Source organism: Haliotis asinina, chromosome 5 (genome assembly GCF_037392515.1).
Source record: "Haliotis asinina isolate JCU_RB_2024 chromosome 5, JCU_Hal_asi_v2, whole genome shotgun sequence".
Classification (NCBI taxonomy): domain Eukaryota; kingdom Metazoa; phylum Mollusca; class Gastropoda; order Lepetellida; family Haliotidae; genus Haliotis; species Haliotis asinina.
The window spans coordinates 65,517,391-65,543,813 of NC_090284.1; the positions used below are offsets into that span (position 1 = coordinate 65,517,391).

The window sequence follows — 26,423 nt, forward strand, 5'->3', positions numbered from 1 at the left end:
GGTATTTGTAAAGGCTGTTTCTTTTCTGTGCTTGACGAACAAGTCTCTGAACCTTTGGATACGTCATGACTGCTTGTGGAACCGGGGAATGTCCCAGGTCCGGCAGTGTCCTCCATTTGGCCCTTGCTGTTACCTTGTGCACCTGGGAATGGGGTATTACTGGTTGTCCACTGTCATTACCAGACAGTTTGCATTCGGGTTCAGATACGTTTGGAAATCCTGCTTTATTCATTTCATTGGTTAAGTTGACATGGTGCTTGTTTCTGCACGAGCTCTCATTCATGATGCTTGCAGGTTTTGTATTGACTATGATGTGAAGTAGTTCCTCCTCCCATCCTGTATTTTCCAGAATAATGCACGGGAACATCCTCAGTTCATCAGGCATTAGTTTTACCTCATCCACAGAACATAGGACAATAATGTTTTTGAGACAAATGTTCAAAGCATTATCTACTGCCATGCCTTTCACATAAGTAAACATCTCCGACTTAGAGGAATCTGAGGACAAAGTTATCACAATCCACCTTGCCTTAGTCATTTGTTCATCAATGACAGACAGTTCCTGTTCATTACCCAGTATATCGGTGCTACCGTCAAAGCATCTAATGTCTGGAAGATGCAGAAGTCTTTTCACCCTTGCAGCATAGATCTCTTGTGAGTCTTCATGACAAAGGTAAACCCACGTCATTGTTTTCAACGAGCCCATTACTCCTGGAACATAATAATACTTTTGCAAGTAATATTATAAGTTGTCGAATAGTTGCGAGGAGGACATGGGTTGATGCGTATGTTCCCTGAGCCCGAATATTTTGGATGCTCTTGAAGTTTCAAGTCTTTACTCCCTGTCATAATGTAGTCATTATCACATATCACTGCCCTCTTCTGAACCCTAAAGAAAACCACTGACTCGTAACAGTGCAACTTTAGAAGCTCATTGCTAGTGTCACTCGACCTCAAGCCTGACATATATTAACACGTGTATTCTGTGTTGTCATATTATCAGAGTGTCTGACCTTTCAAGTAAATTATGGTATTTCAGCATGAACAGAAAAGCGTTTGAAATTATTTGATATGGTTGCATGGTCATGATTTGAAAAACCTTGCCCTAATTAATACGACCTAGTCATGAGGAAGGTATATACTGTGAGCAATGAACGAAACCCATTTGATCTCACGATTTTGACCTCCATCTTAAAATATCTTGACCGTTCTATACATACATTTTCGACAACAAGCAAAGTGCATATTTTACGAATTAATCTAAGTCATTAATATATGGTAAACCAGTGCGAGGACAAATAAGAGCGCCTTAAATCCAAATTGTATAGTTGATGGTCGCCAATGAAAACAGCTCTTGACACAGACAGGTTCTGCATCATTCTTGAAACATGTCCATACTAGCATTGCTAAGTAACACATGGATACATGACATATGGCCAACGTGAGATAAAAACAGCGATAGTAAGACAGACCATTCTGAAAAGTTGTCGTTAAACGTAGTTCATGCCAGGCAAGCAGTGAGTAAAATAACAGTGCAAGAATTAACACCACACGAGGGGTAACATTTCTAGAACTTGGGAGATACAAACACAGAACGAAGCACCACGTTGTTATAGAGAATTTTCTTCCTGCAGACAAGTGCAATAATCGAATATCTTCACGACTGTGGGGTACCCAATTGCCACTATAAATGTCCCAAGCTGTTTTGAATGAGGGTGTTATATTTTCACCATCGTAAAAGACGGTGAGACTTAAATACATCATTGCAGAAAGTACGATCCCTATCACCTCGTATATAACAATCATCCTAGAAAACGCAAGTCTTTTCACTTTTGACATAACATGTGAACACGAGTGAAACAAACCAATATTCAGTATAGGGAATGTAAGAAAGAGCATGAAAAATATAAGCGTTTCAATATAAAGAAGAGATGTTTCGTCACTGCTTCTCATAAAAAGAAACACGTTTGCCAACAGAAGAATTAGGACTTCCATGGAGCAGACGAACTGTATGTAACACACACAGGTAGGACGATGAGGTGTCACGACTCGATCGAACACATTCCAAAACAGGTTCTTCTTTTTCGCCTTCGCAATTTCTCTAACCAAGCTGTCGTGTTGCACATTTTCACTCTGTCTGTATTCTCCTAATCTCTTTCTTCTGATGCGACTGAAAATTGTTTTCAGGGTGAGTTTAGGAAAGAATGCGGATTTCTCTTCATCTGAAACAGATCCAGGTCTTTCCGGTTCCGACATTGTCGTGGGTTGATTTAAACTAGATATGTTGATATGGTTTCTGTTGTCACAAATGCTGTCATTTAGAGGTGGAGCCTTATGTTGTAGTAAGTTCAGCATGTCTTTTTCCCACCCCATGCGTTTCAAAATAACCCTTGGGAAGGATTCGAGAACTTGCGGGAGCAGCGCTATCAGATAGTCGGGAATGAGGACAATTATGTTCTTCTGTTGCTTCTTTTCTGCTTGACCAACTGCCATGCTGACCTGATGATGCTTGTCCGGACACTGGAGGAAGTTGACTGTGAAGTAAATCAGTACCCATTCAGACTGAGACATCATTTCTACAAACTGGGAAGCCTCCTGTTTTCCGTACACGGTATCGGACATGCAGTCTCGGTATTCAATCCCACCAGACTCTAGTGAATTGCGCACGCCTCGTAACTCGAGACTCTCAACATCTAGTTCAGCATATGTCAGCACAGCTCTTGTCTTTTGTTGTCGTCTGCGTTTACCCATGATGACGGGTTACTGGCCTTCGGTCAATCTGTAGTTGGGAAAATCTCGGTTTGTGACTATTTTTCCATTTCACACAGCATGGATGGAATGGAGATGTACACGTACGTGTTGCTAATGTGTGATAGTCACTTACCTTGCTCACGCCGCCGCCATCTTAATGGTATAGATAGTCACCATCAAAGACTGTTTATTTTGACAACGCAACGAGGAAGTGCTTCTATATAAGGTAAGAGCTCAACTACCGGCGAGAGCCTGCCTTATGGCGGTAACCTTTTAAACATCACTCCTGAAACAATGTGTCTCAGCTAGTCTCATAGCTCTGCCGTGTGTGTTTACAGGTTGTCATTGAATACGGAGGTTTCGGATTACGTCCCTTTGTAAGAGCTCTCTTTAGAAAAGGCGAGAAAGGGTCGTTACGTCACCGGAAGGTGGGGCTGTTTCAAGGCCGTCGCTAATGTAAATATGCCGTCTCATCACTGTTGTGTTCCGGGTTGTACTGCATCGACGCGAAAGCAGCAGTGTTGGGAATTTTCAAAATTGTGTGTACTCAATATAGCCAGCCAGAGCTTGTTTCTTAAAAGGTTGGGAAGCCCTCTGTACTAGTATAGGGCCGTCTCCTATTCTCGCGGTAAACACATTTTCTGCCGAGATCTCCGATGCGTGACACTTAGCGGTTGTTTACATCATTGACCGGTATCTAGGAAGTGGACCAAGTCTGTGAAGTATCAAAATTTTGCAATGTAACAAATATTCGTGAGTTTTAACCAACTTGGAAAAATCTAAACTTTTTTCCCGCCCTTTCCGATAAGATTCCCCTTCCTTACACCAAATAACGTTACTTTCCCGTTATGCCGCGACGCCTAAAAAAATTCGGCGGCGGACGACCACATTTTTCATCGAGCTCAAGTGGGATATAACACCTGATGGATCAAGCAGTTGATAGACGCACATGTTAGAGGGGGAATCTCTTCACTTAAAAACAACATGCACACATGCGAAAAGAACTGTGAGCATTATTTTTTCAGCCAATATCCGTAAGTACCGCGAGAATAGGAGACGCCAGTATACTATTGAAATATGAAACTTTGCAGCCCATCGATCATACACGAAAAATGAGGCTTGCTACGAGCCTGTCAGCGGTGGCGCATTTTATAGCATGCGCCAGTTTATTAAAGCGCTTCCTTTATATTTCGCTTTCAGTTTTATGCATTGGATTAAATGAATATATCATATAGGAGTTTACTGAGTACATTTATCGAAGCAGCACACATCCACCGGACACCTACCGTTTCAACTAGCATGGGACAACATTCGCAATAACTTGTAGTTCGGAGCACCTTAAGAAATCAGTATTTGTGCCCCGTTCCGTGTCGCTCGTGTCATATCGGCAAGCCTTCTTGAAGGTCATGGAAAGATGCCAGTAGTTACGAATGGGCCAAGTTCATCAAAGCGATCGAAATACAGCGAGCGAGTTTAGGTTTACGCCGCACTCAGCAATATGGCGGCAGTCTGTACATGATTAATTCTAGACCAGACAATCCAGTGATCAACAGCATGAGAATCGATCTGAACTGGGAACCGTTGACATGTGTCAACCAAGGTAGTGAGCCTGACCACCCCATCCCGTTAGAAGCCTCTTACGACAAGCATAGTCGCCTTTTATGGACCAGTTCTACGCCGGACCTTCACGGATCCGATATAATATAGCGGTACGACTGTCGTAATTCTCTGTGAAAAGATGCAGGTAGCAATCGTCTACGATCACTTTTAGGAATGGGTCCCAGGACTTCGTGTGTTTATGATGCTGCATTGTAACAATCTTTACGACCAGACAGACAATAGCCAACCCGTGTCAGCTTTCTTCCACTTAATATAATTTAGTACTGTTCATCCATTCACATTTGCAAATTGTCGGACATCGAGATACTGTCAACCATTATCTGCTGTCTTTGTACTAATTTATAAACACGTACAGTTGCGTAGAAAAAAAAATGAAAAAGATGCTATCAAACTCTGTCCAGTAAACAATACAACAGGAAAGCGTGGACAGTGTGGTTTACCAAAGCCACTGGGAATGTGCTCGTGGCAAGACGAGGTGAACCTTTTCAAGGTCTCGTTCAAGATCCCGATGTTAAAACCTTGGGGTCCAAGTTTATGTGTGTGCAGACTCTTTCAGTGTTGTCACAATATACAACCCTGAGCACATAAACGTACCGACGAGTCCGTTGGTATATACGAATAATTTCAAACACTTGAAACTATTGCCGGTTCAGCAACGTGTTGAATTCTGGACAAAGTCATTGACTAAGTGTCCCAGTCCACCCAACTGTGAATGCGTAAGCATGGGAAAGACACATTAACATGGCACGCCTTGTGGTTGCAAGAGCCGTTCGATCCCAAGGGGGTGGAGATCAATAATACGATAATTTGAGGTGGGCATTCAGTAAGCTAGTTTAGTTTTACGCCGCACTCAGCAATATTACTGCTATATGGCGGCCTGTAAATAATCGAGTCTTCACCAGCCAATCCACTGATGAACAGCATGAGCATCCACTTTGCATACTCAGTATTTCCTTGTGGCCTGACTTAATACTGGGCAATAACTTTTCATAGCCAGTTTCCACTAAACAACGCAACTGCCACTGACCAAATTCTTTCATGGATAAACCTTCTTTCATCTTTTACACAGACAATTTGTGAAAAAACATGGACCCAATAGTGTCAATTCACCAATGAAGGGATCTGGAATGACCCAATATGCCATGTGTAAAATAATAAAGGTTTATAAATAAAAGATCTTGATCAACTATAAAAACTTCTAAAAGTCACTTAAAGACAACTACTGACACTGTTTAATTTCATTTATTCCATTTTATAGAACACCTATCTCAGGGGTGAATGTTCTCTTCCGAAAAGGGTTTGGCACATCCCTATCCACAGAAACAAACACATCATCATAAATAAGTTAAATGTCAGTCTTTGGGCAACATTCTTCTGCTGTGAAGAACAAGAAACTAAGGACCAGTTGAAGCACTTTGAAAGGAAACCTCAAACCTGAGACCCTTTGAAACCCCCAATATTCACTAAGACAGCAAACATCAAACGCATATAACATCATTATTCACAATCATTGTATTACAGAAGATGATTAAACAAGTATTTTGACACAATCCCAAGCATCCTAACGTCACTTTGTTATAAAATATTGAACAGCAAATGGGACCTCGAAGAGTTCAAGGATCATATATCACAGAGTTAATGTTTCAGCATGTAATATCAGATTCCACTGACACAAATCATTATGCGGACACAAGGACCTACAATGTCATGTTTAGGACCCTTTCACAACATGTAAAGGACACTCACAAGTGATTGCACTTAAATAACAACAGGAATAACACCAGTGGCTCAGCCATTATCAAAATTGCATCAACAACTGCAACATTTACATGAAATAGTTCCAGCAGAAAGGTTTACTAAACACTTTAAATAAAATAATTTAGTCAGGGTTGATTTTGAGATCATAATCCACAATTTGCGACAACCTAATCATTTGAAACCTGAAAGTAAGCGACAGAATTTTCTTTAGACAGATGAACCACTGATACAGTTATCAGCAATTTCATTCAAATAAGATCTTAGTTAACAGAACCATTGCTACTCCTTAGATAAATCTGTGGACATCCTCTTATCGGTCACCACAGAAAGACTTTCCATCCAACCAGTGAGAGCATAGCTGTCAGATCAGTCAGTTTTCTTAGCATGTGACCTTTAACACTGTGTATTTCCAATGACAGCTGCAGGCTGCACAATGGATTCCATGCTAAGTATTGCCTTTTCACTCTAAACATTCAAAACCAAAAAAACCTTCCATTGCTCATTGGAAGTACTATATCATCCATCCATCAGGTATTTCAGAAGTTTCTATTGTTCAGATTTCAATATTGGAATTAGTAACATTATGTTTTCTAAGTCATTCCTTAAAGTTAGAGAATGTTGTTTTCTTACTGTTCTTACACTGGTTTACCAACTTCGCAAATGGCTGTTTTGACATGAATATTAACAGGATGTCAACAAATCTTCATTTAGAAGTAGCGAGCCTTTAGATTTGATTTAAATGAGATTGATTAAATTGACAAATGGTATTCATTTTCAAGACAACACTATGAAACATAGACATAAGTAACATGACCGTAGATAGTAGTGTCCTGACAAGACTGCAAAAATACTCATCACAATCATCTGCATTCTAATATTTTCCTGACAACTAGTTCTCAACATTCTTGAAAATTTCACAGACAACTAAAACACAACAGGTCTCTCAACCATCTAACTGTCAGATCTGTAACTGTAAATATGCTAAGAAATCATTGTATAAACGTCAGCTGAAGATCAGGAACATGGCAAGATTTGAACAGCTTAATATTATACTTCAGCCAAGAGAAACTATTTCACGAATTACAAACTATTTTCTCAAAATACTGTAAACAGCCAAATTTTCGCGACCGTTTAATTTTCACTAACTTTGCTTCAGACTTTGTGACGCGAGAATAAAAACATGCGATAATATCGATACATCATACACTCTGTTCAGGCAAGTCAACAACACAAAAACAATACAGGTGTCATTGCTCAATCATGATCACGTGTCATCACTGGGCTAAACTCAATCACATTCTATTTCCATTGCTCTAACACCCAACTAAAAAGGATTAATTCTGAAATCAATTACCTTTGTTCTTAGATCACTTCACTTCGCAAACCTGTTCATTTCATAATGGCTCAAACATTCACAGACGCCCCTGTAACAGTACCTAGCAAAAATCAGAAGGCGCAAAAAGGTTTAGTGACCGTCACTCGCGAAAATGTAAAGGCGCGGAAATAAGACAGTTTACAGTATCCACTTATTCAAACATTTGGATAAGGTAAATAGCCTCTTCTATTTAAAAATGTCCATATATTCTACACTGAGAACAATGTTTAAGGCCAAAGTCAAAACATGTATAAACATAAATTGAAAACACTGACCAGAACTTTCACAAGAATGATTACTCTACCAACACTATCTGTCTAACAACTCTACATCCTACTCAGGGTTAGAACTTGATTACTATAAGTGCAGCCACAGGCAAGCACAAATTACGGAAGGATAGTATCAATGTAACAATGCATTGTATTTTCATATAATAAGGGCATTATATCTTTATCCAGGTAGTTGGATTTAATCCTAACCCTGCAAATGAAACAATAAGCACCAGGTTGTATTCAATAACAAGTCCATATAAGAACATAAATCAGACATCAATTCATCATGTCAACATGTGTGTACACTTAGCCTTCAGTCCATCACTGAGATAAATGTCTGTACTGCCCCAAACCACGGGGTTGTTGCTGAGGTTGTTGCTGTAGTTGTTGCTGTACTTGCTGCTGGCGATGTTTCACTGCTGAATGAGGTAGATGATCTCAATGGGTCGACTACTATCAGTTGACAACACTGCATGGACAATGCAGGGCACCAGATTCTCCAGAACATCAGGTGCGAGATGGAGTTCCATGTCAGCACCTCACTGGGCTTGAAGGTATGCAGCAACCATATCAGGATTGTATGTCACGATGGCGAGCTGTGTAAATCTCATGGCCTTGTGTGTTCAGTTGACGCTGAAGGATGGAGAATGTGTACTGCTGATGGCTGCCAGAAGTGGGTGGTCACTCGTATCAAACCTGGATATGAGGCAAAGGTTCATTATAAACTCACAAAATAGGCTAGCCCATACAACTATGCACATACAGCTATACTGCTCAGCTGATACAATGTTCAGTTGGGTCACACACAACAAATACTCTCAAAAACCCATCTTCAACACATCAAATCCCCTGAACACTATCCCTAGCATCTGTCTGTCTGCATTGACCTGTTTTCCTTGACCAATTTCTACCCCAGAAACATTTTAAGAAAGAAACAAATGTTTCTTCGTTTATCAGATTAACAATGTATTAGATTGAATGAAATATTAAGCATGCTCACCCCAGCATGTGAGCAAGTTCCTTCATGTTCTTCCGTGATGAACCTTTGACATACTCTGACAACATCTGACTCTTGAAGTAGATTTCCTGCAGGCGGTCCTCCACGTGCATGAGACACTGAACAGAAGGCACTCTATGAAACTATATCTGCTGATGTTGATGTCAGTCATACACATGATTGAGTTTTCATGATGCTCTTAACAGTATTTCAATCATATCAAAACATGTCAACCAAACATGCTTACAAGGAGGGAAAGGCCAACAGCAACCTTGGCAGAACCTCTGAGTATGAGAAAGGCACTGTCAATTTGTAATTCAGTAATGTTTCAGTGTTTGCACAATAGGATGGTAAATATGAAAGACCAAAAGTGATCACCAAATGGGACTATTCTGAGGGTTGTTTAAACCCATGATCCTTGAAGGCAAGGGAGGCAACTTTGCTGAGCTTACAGATACTGTCACCTCAGTGGAGTAACAGAATGAAAGCTCTATGTATCCCTAACATTTTGTAAATTCAAATTACAGCAGTTAGGGAATTATTAGCTACAATTCAGAATGACCCAATATGACTTGATCAGACAAATGATACCGACTCAACAAATCCCTACCAACGTTACACTTACAAATTCTGGACTCATCTTCAACTTCCAAAGGCTGAGCACCGATTCAATGAGGTTACAAACAAGTTGTGATGTCATCCAGGTCATTGAAGCAGATGGCGACTTCTCCAGGAGACGACTACTTGCAACTTCAACTGTCCTGCGAAGGAGATTTATAACTGAGTATTGAAAAGGTAGGGAATCAACAAAATCAAGCAAACAGTGACTCACTGAGTGAGTTCATGACTGAATGACAGTGACAAAACATTTAATCAACCAGAAGCCAACACCATCACAAAGGTTTTTGCATAAGCAATCTCGACTAGAGATTGGGAGATAGCATGAGAAAAAATAATGAGGATCTCTCTTCATTCTACTTTTAACAAATTGCACCAGGGTAATGTCATCGTAAAATCTGTTTTGTTGGTGATTTCTTCTACGTTATTGTCAGATGACAAAAAGTCAATATCCTAGAAAACAAACTTTTCTCACACTAAGTATTTAAAGAGGAAAAATGTCCAACACTTACAAAACTGTATCTCAGTTCAAAGGATTTACAGACCTAGGAAATATGTCAGAGGATTATCAACTCATCCAAATAACCACCAAGACATTGTTTTCGAAACAGAGGAAACCTATCATTGTGTACCATGTCATGAAACTATCTCCATAACTCACCAGTTATCTGTGTCAGCCACAATGCACACAGCCTCACTGATTGGTTCATCAAGCACAGAATTCTGAAACAGAAAACATTTCTCATAATGTGTACTACCTTCTAGGTGAGGGAATAGTGCTCCCAAACTTTCATCAAGATGCAAACATTTAATGTGTTCGGAAATCCCAGAGTTTCACAAGCCAGTGCAGTCAACCAAGGATAATAATTTGAACCTAGCTCAGAAGACTGACTTAAGGCTCTGGATACTGTTGTAGAAAGCGATCTCAGCACTAAGGTGATCGTAACTCTCAAACCTTAACATAAACGTACAACTGGCATAACGCTAAGGTTACTTTGCTCTCCGGCACATTGGAAAAAGCATATTTGGCTGTAAAGTTCACCCTGAAATTAACTGTTTACGTGGAACTGATAGAAATCAAAGCTTTGATTGTTACTTATCAATTACTGGGTCATCATGTCACTGCAGTACTGCTGTGTGCAGTGTTAAACAACAATAAACCTCACAGCATCTATATGATAAATACGAATCTTACCTGGGATGCCAACTGTAGGTCATTGAGCATCTTCTGACGGAAGTTCTGGTCTGAAGTTCCATGAAGAACGAAGTCAGACATGTAGTGATCAGAGTACCCAGCTAACAGCGACCTTCCAAAGTTTCTGTCAAACGTCTTGATGCTAAATGGTGACACATCAGCTGGTAAACTGTATGAAGGGAAGATTTTACTGACATCAACAGAAAGAAGTTTCATGAGCTAAGCATATTTGAAAACAGTTTAGGTCTATTAGACAAATATATGGACGACAGCTTGTTCTTTATTGTATAGCAACGTTTCTGGGCTACTTCTTGTCCCTTTTTTCATCAAGAAGGGACAAGAAGTAGCCATGAAAGATTTTGTTACGCAATAAAGAAATTGTCATCCATATGCTAGTCATATCTTCACCAACTTCTAAATGCCTCTAAAGAATCTCATTTAAGAATGTCCTTCCTACATTGTACTGTTCGTCAAGATTCCACTAATCCCCAGGAGTACTTGGGCATGTGAAAAGATAGACAAATTATTCACTGACAGCTACAGAAAAAGTTCAGAATACTACTTTCCCTATTGCAGATAGATAATTATCGTAATTTGATTTCTTGATGTATTATAATTGTGAAATTATGTTTGAAAACTTTGAAATTCATCCCTATTTTCTCTGAATGATGATTATACAATCCTAGACATACTCAGGCATGGAGAGTTCTTTGCAGTGGTTGATGGGGTCAAACGGTTCCACATCTGTGCTGCTTGCAGAGGACAGATGCCGTCTTCTGCCCAGCTCTGTGGGAGTCACCGATCTTGAGAAAATAGTCACTAATATTAGATAAGATGAGAGATTTACTATGATTAAGATGTCAGTGAAATAATGAATTTTTTTTATCCCAAGTCAACATATCAAAATCTGCTTCCGCTGCTTATACTAAATTAACCTTAAGAGCAGTGTTGACATATACATCTAATAAAGTAACACCTTCAACGGTCTCCATTAAACCTTTAAGTTTGTTATTAGCTTAAAATACACTTATCCAAATTTCAGATGCAATGAATGCCATGGAAACAATGTAATTTGGGCCAGATAATGAAGTGATTGATCGTACGAGAAACGATTCTGACTGACATGATGTCCATCAAGTCACAGAGTCTGCCAAACTCAGCCAATAAGTCGCTTTCAATGCCCTGGGGTTGAGATCTCATTGGCACTAACAAAAAGGTCAAATGTCTCATCATGACATCAAAACTAACTTCAACTGAGACAAACTCACCTGCATCTGCCTGGCAGTGTTGTTGGTCGAGTAGAAAGACCAACTTTGTCCACACTGTTCTGCCTCGATATGGACATCCTTTGCTGCTTCTGCAGCTCAGGTACAACATCCTCCAATACCTTGACACCATCGGTCACTCGGGTTCCATCGGTGGGGCTGGCAAGAGGGTGGCTGACCACTCGCTCATGATCAGGCACATCATCAATAACCTTTGCCTCAATCCCATCCACGAAATATTCCTCGAACATGCTATTGGAACCTTCCTTCTGAAACATTTTTCTCACCTCACTGGTGCTCAGCTTCGGATCTGACTCTGACCCCGAACATTGCAATTGCTGGGACAGAACAGACACTACTTTCGTGCTAGATCCTTTCGAATCAGACATGATATCATTCACAGTTCTGTCACTTATTCTACCATTTTGCAACACTGAACCACTGTCTCTGCGAACATGATTCACATTTTCCATGCGAAGGCTTTCCATGACCTTAGCTGTGGATAACCTACATTCCTTGGAGTCCATATTTCCTTCTTTGTCCATTCTGCAAACAGGGTCCTGCCCATCAATCACATCACCACTGTCAAAAACTTTACCACTATCTGTCACATTACAACCATCAATAACATTATGACCGTCAATCACATTACCTCTGTCAAGCATGTTACCTCCGTCAATCACATTACCTCCATCTATCACAAGTCCTCCATCTATCACATTACCGCCATCAAAGACATTCACAGAGGTGTCTGAATTGCCAGTTCCCCTCTCCTTCAGAACAGATCCCACATCTTGAGATTTCTTAATGCTGACATCCGTCAGCTCAATACATCCCCCAATCCTATTATAGGTCTTATCCTGCACCTCCTGCAACCATTCCTCAGTCCGGCTACGGACCCGCTTCAACCTGTCCATCCTGTCTCTATCACAGTTACAAGCCTCAAACACATGCTTCTCCGTCAGCGCAGAACAGCTGTTGTTGGTATTCCCCTCCTCTTCTCCAGGACCGTAGTCTAGGATGGTCTTCTCGCTCTCAGATGGAGAGGTATCAAAGAACATGTCATTAATGAAGTCGTCCAGCTTCCCTTGCTCCTTTCGCTCATGGACGTCACTGCAGCGGATGAAGTAGCTGAGAACGTAGAGGAACTTCTTGACTAAGTCCTGCTTCCGGCCCACCACCACTGTCCTGGCCAATTTTAGAGGGACACCAATAGCACCATATAGATCCCTACAATGACACACAGAACCCTGTAGTCATACACACATATCTCCCAAGCAAACTCATGACATGGCACATACACTTATCAAAACACCCTAAAATTTTCACAAAGAGCCCACCACTAAAATAAAACATCAATACAACATCAACCATTATTACTAAGCAATTCTGAGGTGACCAAACTAAAATTCTTGAAATGATCATCATTTTCATCATTATTGCTGAGCTAGGCCAACATTAATGAATATCAAATAGGAATTCTTAACATCTTCAATAAACTGAATGCATAAAACATTAGTTCAGCACAGAACCTGTCACATTTACACAACAGTTTCGAAAGTCTGATGACCTCAAGTGAGCGAGCGAGTTTGGTTCTACGTCACTTTTAGCATTATTCCAGCAATATTCCAGCAACATCACGGCAGGGGACACCATAAAATGTTTAGGGATCCATGGTTGGAGTTGTTCACCAGTAACATATGCCAGTTTCAAGAGCTGACCACGGAATGTGGTGGTCATGTATGGTTCCGTGATTAAAGGCGTGGCATGAAACCATCAGTGTTGTTCACAGGACTTGAATGATACACCTGGAATCTTGCGGTGTGATACACTTAAGACACTTGATGAACAAGCCTGACAAAATGAGAGAGTGAGTGAGTGAGTGAGTTTGGTTTTACGCCGCTTTTAGCAATATTCCAGCGATATCACGGCGGGGGACACTAGTAAATGGGCCTCACACATTGTACCCATGTGGGGAATCGAACCCGGGTCTTCGGCGTGACGAGCGAACGCTTTAATGACTAGGCTACCCCACCGCTCCCTTGACAAAATGAGGAAACACTTACCCCAACTGAGCCCATAAAGGATTGTATGGATGTGTCTTTGCCAAAGTGTCCAGCTGGAATTAGAATTGTTCTTTGTCAAACAACTGCATAGCTCAAGCATTACGTTAACTTTTTCACTGGAAAAATAATTGCCCAATGTTAATATGTTGCTACAATCATTTCTAACCAATGACATTCCTAGGATGAAAGTGCCAATGTTTTCTAAAGCGATACTGGCTACTTAATTTGCTGCATTGTGTTTTCACATGATGAAACAAAAATTATCTTGATGATTGATTAGCTATTCACTGATGCTCCCTGCTTGTTTATAGTTGTCGACTGTGTTTCTCCAAAACGCAGCTAACAGGAAGTATGGTAGTGTATATTGTGCTTTCCCAGCAAGTACCAAAACAAGTTACCACCATTTCTTAATTTTCCATCTGATTAACCAAATATCAGATAAATGTAGTAATAAAACTACTGTGTTTCAAAGTCCAACATATTGAAGAAATTTCATAATTGGAATTTGTTTTTAGAAAAGAAAAGAAATACATGTATAAAAGAATGTGAATGTTGACATTCCCCCAACATGTTAGGGTCTGGTCTTCAGAGGGGATTCATACTTGTAATGTCTAACAATATAAAACACGTAGAGTGATTTTAACTCTTGTAGCTTGTGACTTTTGTGATGTGTCATTGTGTGAAATTCTATACTACAAATGTACGAGTCAAACTGTCTGCACAAGCACTACAGCCAAGTGTTGGCAATAACTGGTCGCTAGCCAGTAGTCATCTAGAGAATAACTCTGTAAGTGACAAGATTGACAATCATATCAATCAGACATCATCACCAACCAACCCTGCTTATATGTGGGAAGCATACGCTTCCAAAGACTCAAACTGTGGTATTGTAAACATTTCACCACTAATGGTGATCAAACACACGACACACTTACCCACTTAGCAGAGTGTTTATCCAGGTAAGTTTTGGATGATGTTCCACCAGCGGGTGTGACAGTTGGGACCCAGGCTAGGTGGTGGGTCAGCACTGCTGACACCAATGTACTCACAAAACTGCAATCATCATCATCATCATCATCATCATCATAATCATCATCATCATCTGTACATTCATTGCATCATACATTAATAATGTTAGTCCCCATAACATCATCCTCGATATCTCCTGGGTATACGTTCCGATAAGTCTCCACTATACCCCTGGACGCATCTACGGCTCTGCCTGATAAATTTATTATCTCCCTTTGCTGGCTCCGCCTTCTCACAGTAGCCAATCAGCTAGGCCTCCGTTATAACCGAGCTTGCTAGTGTCAACAAAGGCAGCGGTCGCAACTGCGAAGGTTTGCTTGCAGTGCGTCCCACATTTTAGAGAAATCATACAAACAAATTGACAGGTCCGAAACTTTAAAACAACATATGCAAGAACGCCTTCTACCTCTTCCAGAGAACCTCTGCATGGTTTCTGTTGCCAAGTATAATCGGTTAGATACTTCAAAAAACGAAAGTGAGTTGTGATTGGTTCGCTTAACTTCCCAGCGTAGACACCTGACTAGATCAAAAGACAGTCGAGGGAGGTAATACATTTATCGGGCAGAGCCGTAGATGCGTCCAGGGTATAGTGGAGACTTATCGGAACGTATACCCTGGAGATATCGAGGATGCCATAACATATGAAGCCACAACATATATAACAGACTTAACTGGACATATTTTTAGTATTTATCTTTCATCAGTCACTCAATGATACTATCCCATCAACTAAAGCAAAGGCAAATTATTCAGTGAGTGAGTAACGGTCTGACCAAATATGATTTAGCAATATTCCAGCTATACCACGGCAGAGGACAGCAGCAATGGGCAAATTTTTCTAAATATTATTATAAGACTGCAAAACTGTTACATGGTACTACTTAGGCAACTGCTTTACTTGTATTCAGTGCATTAAGAAAAAATAATTTTGAACCACACCCAACTATAGTTAGATTTAAGTTAAAGTAAATACAAATACAGCCGAGAAATATTACTTGAAAGGTTTTCCCAACAATACTGAAAAAATGATTATGAAAAGTACAGGCACTGTGGTAACATCTCAAACAAAACTCTGAATTACAAGCTTACAAGTCCAAAGACTGAAAGGTACTATTTGTGCAATAATTAATGACCATCAAGAGTTGTCCCCCTTCCCTTGCAGTATTGCCATGAATCAAAACAAACTTACAAATTGGTTGACTTGTTGTCAAACTTGGCAGCCAATGACATGAATTCATTGATGAATTTTTCACAGAATACATATCGATGGTTACTGAATGACATCATATTCAACCATACTGGATCAGGCAGTCTAGGAGCTGTGTACAGGTCATGCACGTCATTCCGAAACACATCTAGGGCCTGAAAATACAACATTTGTTGACATCAACGTCACAGATTTCACAGATTTTGATGGAATCTCACCATGCTGCAATAACAACTACCTCAAAATATCAAACACTGAACAGTCTGGTCAAGATCAAAATATTTACAGAACATACACTATTGTACAGCCATATACTGTAATTTAGCTGAGAGCTGTGTTAAACAAGCAAGAACAAAACCTTTCCTACCTCCATCACCATGGGAATGAATTTCTGTCGATTGAAATACGATCTCTCCACCAGTGCTGCTAACCTTTCAACATGACCCTCGAACAACGTGATGTGCGAGAAAAAGAAGTTTTGGAACAGTCTGAAAATTGGAATGGACGTTTGAGTCAAGGAATAAGGTCAGTCAAAGACAAAAATTTAGTTCATCTTGTTCAGAGCTGATAATGTAATTTTTTTTATAAAATTGATATTTTATACTTATCCTGACTCATGCATAATTGCTTATCTCTTCTTCCTGGCGAAGGTAGTGGAACACCAGAAATCCCTTGAAGTTCCCTTCCAAAAGAAGTGAACTTAAAATTCACACTCACCCATGTGTTACCTCCCTTGCCACACACATGGTCAGCTGATGGCCATGATACTTCACTCTCTCCTTTAATCGCCCAACACAAGAATGCGAGAATTCAGCGTGTCTGTGAGGGGCGGTTGGGAGGGCTTTCGTCATGAGTCAGGATAAGTATAAAATATTAATTTTTTTCAGAAAATTACATAGTTTTCCTTATCCTGTCTCACGCTTAATTGCTTACAGAATCTGATGGAAATGGCGGTGGGTCAGACAATGCTAAATTCTGCTGGCTGTTCTAAATTACCTTCAATAATTTCCCCCACCAACCAGAACTTGAAACGGCGATAATTCAGTCTTATTCTTCTCATATTCATTGTAGATTTGGATGGAAATCACATCCAGTCGAACTTGTATTCCATAGAAGGCTTCGTTGACTGACACGTGATGACATCAAAAGTAACTAGCGTCCTGCTAGTTTCTGATGCAACTAATTGTCAAAATAACACAATTGAGACTAGTTGCGACCTTTCTTCATGTACAAACATCTTCATAATGAATACAAGGTCCTAATCACTCATGCTAGTCTGTTCAAGACGTGCACATGGACTTTCCACCAATATACTCCCCAGAGCATCTGGCTTCCACAAGTCACGTGATAAAATCGGGTGAGTTAAATCAGCACCTTCAGGTGCCCAAACAAGTGGCCCAAACTGATGAATGCCAGTAACGTCCTCCATGGCTATGTCTCACAGGTAATGGCTGGTAAACACCGTGTTTGACTTCCACAAACAGCCTTCCATAATAGTAGAGAGCAAGCAATTTCCGCGTAATGCTAGTGTAGAAGCTAGGGCTCTGACTCGCGGAGGGTCTAAACTTGCTGCTTTATAGCTCTAATCCACACTGAGATAGTGTTGCGGGATACTTTTGTAGATGTCTCAGTAAATACAGGGATAAATAGGCGCTTGAACCGTTGTCTTCTAGACTTGGTACGTGCAATGTATATCTTCAATTCTCTGACTGGACATAATGTGTATCATGAGGTCCCAAGATTGAAGATAAGGCAGGTATACGGAAATGTCTATCCGGTTGACCTGGCAGTTGATTCTTTGTGATGAAATCTTAGGCCCCAATTAGTTGTTTCTTGGTGACTTGTATCAAACTTCATTCGATTCAAGTCTAGAGCATGAATTTCTGACATTCTTGTAGCTGTAGCCAAGGCAAGTAAAAATAGCGTCCTCTTGAGTCAACATTTTTTTTTCAATTGAAGTCCCATCAATTGGTTTATACGCATCACTTATAAGATGTTGGAGTACAATATTTAGGTCCCAACGCTGGAGCTCTTAATCTGTGTTGTTGATCTTCCCAACTTTACCGGGCGCGACCAAAATCAGTTGTAACCTCTTAATCAGTTGTAAGTTGAAGAAGGGGGCTTCTTCCGGTGAGAACTCTCGGTGGTGTTTAACTTCATTCTTCCAAGAGTAAAATGAATTCATAGATCGCCAACGATCCTGACTGCATGAGTCTAAGTCGGGAGGGGAGGATGACTGCATACAGCGCCTCCTTTGAACAGAAGACACTGAAGGAGACCTTCTCCGTTGACGAGTCAATCCATGAGTGCACTCATACACCTCTTCTTCATCTTCAGAGATAAGTGCAGTTCTAGATAATGCTCTCGCTCATTCACAGTCGACATCGCTGACGAGTGCAGTCATCTTTCTTCTTCCAACAGTCACTCCATAAGATTCATCATCTGTGTTCTGAATTGTTGCATTAAGGCGCCTGCATCGAATGCCTGCAATGCATGCAGTGACGACTGTGTTGCAGAGTTAGTTGTCTACGATGCCCAAGGTTGCAGTCAACATCTGCAATATCTGCTGTAGATGAAAAGGGTTCTGAGGCGTTGATGATGCCATCGGTGTCGATCTAGTTGCCGACGCCCATTGATTACGTTGATTGATGTCTTCACTCCGTATCATCCATGGAGCCTCATAAAAAAAATGACATTCTTCTAACGAGACGATCACTTCGCCGAATGATTTCTTCATCAAAGAAGGATGATTCTACGATGATCTTGAAGGCGAGGACTTCAACTTAGACGACGTAAGATTTCTTGGCCTGAGATGACCAGATTACCCGATTTTAATTCACCAGATTTAGACATGGCTAATGTGAGCCGACGTTGCTTATCTCTAGCACGTCTGTGAATAGACCGTAAATATAATAAGAATGCTGCTTCGGACAAATTTGCACAAAATTTACAACGAGTATGAGCACAACATAAAGCTTTACATGTCGGGCAATGTAAATGCTGGTCAACCGCTGACAGCTGTAATCTACACTGAAAACACGATTCTATCAACTGAGACTATGTCTCAGTTGATGAAATAGGTGTTAGAAAGAGACACAATAATCATAATTTTATACAATAATAATACATACATACAAGCCAAATACCACACACAACACAAATTTAGTTGAAAACCAAAAGAATGAAAGACTTATCGCCGTATACGGGTGCCTCCAGTCATCCTCGCCAGGTGATAGTGAGAGAGTGAAGTATCATGGATGATCAGCTGACCATGTGGTGGAAAGGCAGGTAATACATGGATGAGTGTGAATTTTAAGTCTGCTTCTTTTAGAAGGGAACTTCAAGGCATTTCAGGTGTTTCACTACCTTTGCCAGGAAGAGGAGGTAAGCAATTAAGCATGAGTCAGGATAAGGAAAAATAATATATTCATTAAATAAGATGTTTGTTGAGTATCATCAGTTTCTCTAGCTGGGGAGACGTAGAGTTAAATATGCATTCATCAGATACATAAGAACAGTTTCCAGATGCATCAACAATGTACATGTTCTTTTTTAAAAAGTGATTTGACCAATGCTGAAAGCATGTTTTGATTTGAAATCTCTGCTATTGCATTCATTCCACTCACTTGTCGTCTTCATGTGAACCAAACAGAATTCCGAGAGCAATCTTGCATTTTCTTTTTCTTGGAAGAGAATTCTGCAAAAAATACATACACATATATTCCACAGACCATTAATCATAGCTCTCTTACTCATTTTGCTCTTTTTGCCATATCCCCGGTCCCACACTGACAAACTACTTCAAGTATCCTACCTCTTGTTTTTGCAGTTGATCCATGGATGCCGTCCTTCTGCTCAAACTCTGCAGTGATGTTGTCTGTGTTCGCATCCACCGTCGATGTAGGCTGTTGTAGCTGCTAGTGCTGTTGCCACTTGGGGACGGCACGGGGGTGTGGAAACTTCCACTTGATGTAACTGTACAGAGACAACAGTGGTTCAACATTTAGATACAAACATTAGTCAGAGCTAGGCTATAGGTAACAAAGTTCACACCATCAATGAGTGAGTGAGTGAGAATTGTTATACAGCTCTTTTAGCAATATTCCAGCAATATCATGTGGAGCACACCAGAAATGCACACATTGTACCATCGAATATATGTCTTCAGTGTGACGAGTGAATGCTTTAACCACTAGGCTAAACCACTGCCCCTTTACACCAACATAAAGTCTATAGCAGAAGAAGTCATGGTTAATATGCCTGACAAATATGTTTAACAAATGTGAAAGACTTAGTAAGTACTGATTTGCATCACAGTGAAGAGTATTCCAGCTGTCACAAAAGCACATAGAGCATGCTAAAATTTGAAACAGAATCCAGACCAGGGGTAGCATGAACAACTATCCAAACTATTGGGAATCCATGAATAAGCTTATTCTGCCTGAAAACCATACATGGTTTATACAAATGTTATATTTCGCTTACATGATGCAAGGCCACTGTCATCGTCAATGGAATCGGTAAAACTGTCATGTGGGGACGGAACTGCCATTGGCATACTCATAGCTGAAACATTACAATATGCATTAGAACTTAACTAGTAGCAGCATGATATGTACACATGAAAAAATGACATTACAAAATAAATCCTTCCAAAAATATAAATATTAAACAAAATACTTAAAAAACCTCAATAATCAGTTGTGACAAATCATGAGTAACAAAGCGTTCAATTCTAGATTTTGTCCATGCCCATTAATGCCTAGAGTTACCTGATCTTGGCTGTTGGGTCCCCAAGGGCCCTGAAGAGGTGGTCAAACAAGTCAAAAACAAGTTTTTTGTTCTGTAAATATTTTACTGAAAAATATAATCAAACTTCGTAGGTTTTTCAAATAGACATGTTGATGCTTATAAGTACCCCAAGGAGGATCTCTTTCGAAAAAGAATTTGACTCACCCATGTTGGTTCCAGGACTTGTCCTGCTTGAAATGCTTCGTGGCAGGGAGAAGTCTCCTGTCTGGTAGCTGCATGAGTCACTGTCCAGCTCACTACAACACAGGCAAGTTTTTATGGCAAAATACAACAGAAAACATGCATATGCGTATCAAGTTTACACATGCCTTAATTTAACAAGATGACTTATTCTATTTACAAGAACTGTTGATAAACTTACCAAGATTCTCGTTTTGGTTTTTCAGGGTAAAACACCTTGCTCAGCATAATTTGTGGAGGGGACCTATAACACAGATAATGACAACAACATCAGCATAATTCTAAACATGCTAAGGCATATTTATTGACAAAGGATTGAATGTTCACAGTTTGAAGTATTTCTTGTTATCGTTTTATTATCATGAAACATAATTCTACATCTCTTCAAATTTATACCACCGGTATAACTCTGACATATGGCCTCGGTCTGTAAATAACTGAGTCTAAACCAGACACTCCAGTGATCAACGTCATGACCATCAACCTGTGCAAATGGGATGGGATGACATGTTTCAACCAAGTCAACTAGTCTGACCATCTGATCCCGTTCGTAGGAGGACAAGCAGTAGCTGAAGAGCAATTCTAACCCAGATCTTTACAGGTCTAGCTGAACATGGTACATATACATGAAATATTATCAGTATTACTATAGTGTTCATCATGTTTATTGCAAGCAAACTGGCAACTGTACCTGATAAAATGCACTTTCAGTGTGGAGCCTTTGTAAGCCATTCCCACAGAACCAAACATCATCTCCTCCAACACCTTGCTGTCACTGCCAAGCTTAGTAAACTGAACAATGAAACATCATGTCACCATAGGCATCTTATCAAGGGCTTACAACAGTTAAACAGTCTCAAATGCACTTAAAAAAGTTGGGGAAAAAAATTAGTTTTTGAATTAATCATTTGCTGGATGGTCTGCCATTGGCATACAATAAGTCTGAGTCAACCTAAGATGGCAACGTCTAATGACTGGTGTCCACCGTCAGAATCAGCATGTCACAATTCAACCAATGACAAACACTTTCAACCAAAGTAAATACTACTTGACAAACACAAGTGATACAAACAGGGACAGTAGACCTATTTACTTGTATTTCTGATAGCAAGAAATTGTTTCTCTTTCAACTATAGCAACTTCTTGAGTATATGAGTATGATAAATCTACTTCATGACAAGCCAATGAAAATTATACACAATAACTCATAGCAGACAATATTAAGCTAAATACTAATCCTCTTTGTCAGTTTATTTAGCAGACTGGCATATTACCAATATTAATCAAAGAGAAAATTTTACATTAGTTTAAATTTAGTAACAGATACACAAGTTTCAGGGCAATTTACCGCTAATTGGCTCATGCTCTTAGGTCTTACAAGCTCAACAACACTGACAAAAAGCGACTTGACTAAACATGACAATACCTGATATTTTGGAACACTTTTCTGTGCTGCATGGCTGCTGTCTTCTCTCCCACACAGCCTTCTTGATGGCTGCTTGAACAAAAAATAAAATTTGAGAAGTGTTGCGGTCACCATATTCCCCATGGTATGACTGATTGAAGAAAGACATCCTAATTAATAATATTTAAGTTCTGTATAATACAGTAATAGATCTCTTAAAGAAAAACTTTCTAAAAATAACTGAAGTGCTATCAGCCAGTCCTCAGACATACCTAACCAACACAAGATTTGGTTGACATCCTAATGCTAATGCCAGTTTCTGGTAAAGGTAGTAGTCTCATATTCATCTCCCTTGGTTTTATATTTTGTATGTATGGCCAGGGCCCCATTTCACAAGGCTCTCGTAAAATTTCCCGTAGCATTCGTACGTCCTATGTTACAGTATACATGGTATAGGAGGTTAGGAGATCGTAGACTTATGAGAGCTTCGTGAAACAGGGCCCAGGCCAATTTTATTTCTTGTTTTTCACATTTTTGCCCTTAGAAAACCTAAAGGCAGGAGACAAAGAAAATAACAATATCACTACTAATCAAAGTAATTCTACTTCTAAATAATAAAAGTATTTTAATTTTCGCAGTTTATGAAGTGTACATGGGGCCAGAAACAATCTAAAATAATTTTCTTGGAATTCACATTTTTGGCTCATAAAAACATTAGGATTTTATTTGTTGAGAGGGTAAAATCAATTTTTACATTTTTCCCTTTTTCTTGAAAAAAATATGACTGGCAGATCCGTAAAACAAGAGGTCTGGCCTAACCTGGAAATGACAAAAAGTCTTCTACAAAATAAAGTAATACCTGGTCAGGTGGGTCATCTAATTTTTTAATGGAATCTGAATCGAACATAGGCGTCCTTCCCTTGTCATGGTCGACGTACACAACCAAGCGGACTTTGCTACGATCAAGTTTCGGGGCATTCCCTCTGCAACGAGAACAAGAGTTAAGAGCATATGATAATTCTTCATCACATTTCAACACAATGATCTCGAGACAGAAAAACGACTGCAGATGCTTTGACAGAAAACAGTTTCAGTAGCCATGTAATTGGATTGTTAGACCCAATGCTCTTTAGGAACACTGACGTCAAACTGTTTTTGCATTGTTGAAAGTATACAAATTTTGTTTCAACAGGTTATCTGCATACAAAACAAGGATGCTCACTTAAATATTAATGTACCATATGCAGATTCAAGTAAACAAGCATATTGTTTCTACGTCTTGCCACCAACTTATGGTCCAAGACTTCAAAATCACAGAATATCAACTTAAACCAGTAAGGAATGCAAATTAACCTGAAAGATACACTTCATGATAAGGTAAAACATATACACTGATATAAAGACATTTCTAAATTTTTAGAAACTCAACCTTCAAATTATATTTAGATAAACCCACTACTTTTGGGCTGAGGCAAAGTTTGAAGTGAATGACTGAATAGAAATTAACAAGGTCATCAGGTAACAAATGTCGTATATCTGGATGAAGCTAAATACCTTCGCCCTCTGTCTTCCTGATACTCAGAAACCAGACATTTTTTCATATTTTATCCATTTTAACTCAAGACTCAGAGGTATTTCAAAATGTAACACTGTAGTGTGATACTGAAGTCAATGCAATAACATTAAACTGTGTATTAAAAACCTCTTACTCTTTATTGACGGATCTTGTCAACAGTGCTAAACAGGTTATAATAATTAACAGATAAAAGTAGTTATGTATTGTATACATTAACACCACAAGAGAAACTGAATAACTCTAAAAAGCGAATTTTCCACAGAGCGTTAATTTAAAATGTGAATAAAATTGCAATTGTATGATATTTTATCACTATTATTTATTATGATATTAGATAATAAATATGTCCTTATCAAGCCCATTATTATATGATAAAATTATGGTAAAGATGTACTGATTATGGTAAAGATGTACTGATTATGATAAAATAGTAATAAATATTACTCACAATACATCATTACAATTCACAAACATTATCAGTGGTAACGGCTTTGTTGGCCACTTCACAGGCTTCGTCATCAAAAACTACTGCCTGTCAGAAGTGCTAGAGCAAAGATAAAACTCTCTCTGTACACATTCTGCAACTTATCAATAGATACAGGTGATGGTATTAAAGTTTTAGGGTAACATGGGTCAATAAGACACTTGTCTTCTTGTCTCCCTTCCATAAAATATAAGCTAAATGAAAGTCCTAAGAATTCCTACATAGCTTGCAACAAAGCTGAGGATTGAACATGGCTAACAATTGCAGGAGTAAGTACATGAATATTTACTAATGGATGACTGAGTGGGCAAGCTACACAATGGTTGTCAATTTGAATGTTGAAACTGAGCATTCAAATGCGCCACATTGAGATCCTAGTTAACCTAAAAATTTACAATAACCAAATTAACATTGGAAGAAAGGTGAAATGAGGTTTAACATTGTATTTCAGAACATTTCACTCATATAACAATGTGCATGCACGTGACAATGGAACAAAATTTGCTTATAAGAATATCAATGTATGCAATTATCATGAATAGGAAATTTCTAGACATATTGATCCTCACTTTCATTTGCATATTGTGAGAAAAGAGACATCTGTTCTCCATGTACATCATCAACTCATACAGTCACCAAGTTGAATATCTGCATGTATGTAAAATGAAATCCAAAACATAATTAAAATCAATTTTGCTTGTTTTGCCACCAGTTTATAAGGAAAAGTCATATAAACCAAACTTCAAAATGAAATAAAGATAAATGAATATAAATATACAATAATTAATAATGCTCACCGAAATTTCCTTGCAAATGTCAAATCGTTAAGAAAATTTTCTTTCAAAACTGCAGTGGAGGCTAATATTTCTCCAAGGTAATTCTTCATTTCGGATTTCATCTCGCTACTTCATTCTACCGACTGCATATACAGTCCCAGCTTGACTTTGACAACGTAGTATGAAGTCACATGCCTTGTGCCATCACGTGAAAGTTGTCAATACCTGCCGAAGGCGTGAACGTATTGTCCAACCTGGCTTACGTTGGCTCGAGCTCTCGCGAGGCCTCGGTTACTGCACCCAACTTGGTCATGTGAATGTCATATGCTTTCTAACAGACAACTGAGTCACAGATTTCGTACTACTTGTTTTCAGCACTGAATGAGACTACGGAGAAGCGACGTGTCGAATATGACATTACATTATAAAACGTAGACAACCTTTTATCACATGTAGTTTAATCAGTTTATATTTTAGTCGAACTGTAAATGGGACAGTGAGTGTTTACAAACAGCATGTGACACAACAACTCGTGACTACCCACGAGGCTGTTCGAGCGAGTTCGGGAACCTACTATTACAACGCAGGATAGTGATCGGGTGTTGTATAACAGCAGGATTTCGGCTACTTACGATACATTTGGCTCAGATCCTGACCATCTTGAACAAGAATTCCTACAAAATTTTCTGGGTTGAAATAATCGCTGTAATAGAGCCATACTGACTCCATTTGGCTAACGTCACGCGCTTCTGAACCGTAGTAACATGTAAACCGTTATTTGATTGGTTGATTTGTGGGAATTCCCTTGTTGTGATTGGATACAAGAGAACTGAGGATCTCAATGTTATGACACTTATTCCCGCCAGACAGGATACGAGGAATTCTATTGTATGCGTGTTTTTCTACTGGAAATGGAGTAAACCTAATAAATGAAATTTCTCAAAATAGTTACCCTTAATGCAGCGTCTCGACTGCAGCCTTTCCGAAGCTGAGTCGATGTGAACAGAGGTGAATGGAACGTTAGGAGCATCAGGACA

At 39.4% G+C, this 26,423-nt stretch overlaps 1 protein-coding gene across 4 annotated transcripts; it reads right to left on the reverse strand.

Annotated features, from left to right (window-relative positions):
• Positions 1-5,594: 5,594 nt before the first annotated feature.
• Positions 5,595-26,152, reverse strand: LOC137285072 (folliculin-interacting protein 1-like). Of its 4 annotated transcripts, none has more exons than XM_067817276.1 (20): positions 26,019-26,152; positions 23,410-23,533; positions 22,572-22,643; positions 21,837-21,937; positions 21,327-21,389; positions 21,110-21,201; positions 20,639-20,719; positions 19,968-20,128; positions 19,780-19,850; positions 16,521-16,641; positions 16,136-16,308; positions 14,853-14,970; positions 13,918-13,970; positions 11,855-13,081; positions 11,279-11,389; positions 10,587-10,755; positions 10,053-10,114; positions 9,399-9,534; positions 8,777-8,892; positions 5,595-8,472 (listed from the first exon to the last, which is right to left on the reverse strand). In XM_067817276.1, exons 1-20 carry the CDS (start codon positions 26,102-26,104, stop codon positions 8,400-8,402), a joined length of 3,210 nt encoding a protein of 1,069 aa, XP_067673377.1. In that variant the 5' UTR covers positions 26,105-26,152; the 3' UTR covers positions 5,595-8,399. The 4 variants fall into 4 exon arrangements, with proteins under 4 accessions (XP_067673377.1, XP_067673379.1, XP_067673378.1 ...); XM_067817278.1 differs by having other exon boundaries at positions 22,572-22,640; positions 26,019-26,137; XM_067817277.1 differs by lacking the exon at positions 26,019-26,152 and adding an exon at positions 25,408-25,664 and having other exon boundaries at positions 22,572-22,640.
• Between the last annotated feature and the right edge of the window lie 271 nt (positions 26,153-26,423).

Bases quoted from the DNA above. Each gene is read 5' to 3' on its own strand.
- LOC137285072 (XM_067817275.1), bottom strand. From the start codon at position 25,508: ATGAAATCCGAAATGAAGAATTACCTTGGAGAAATATTAGCCTCCACT. The intron at 22,644-23,409 runs GTATTACTTTAT...TTTTTGTTCAAG, and splicing joins TAGATGACCCACCTGACCAG to CAGCCATCAAGAAGGCTGTG. The intron at 8,893-9,398 runs GTAAGTGTAACG...CCTTCTGTTCAG, and splicing joins TGAAGATGAGTCCAGAATTT to TGTCTCATGCACGTGGAGGA.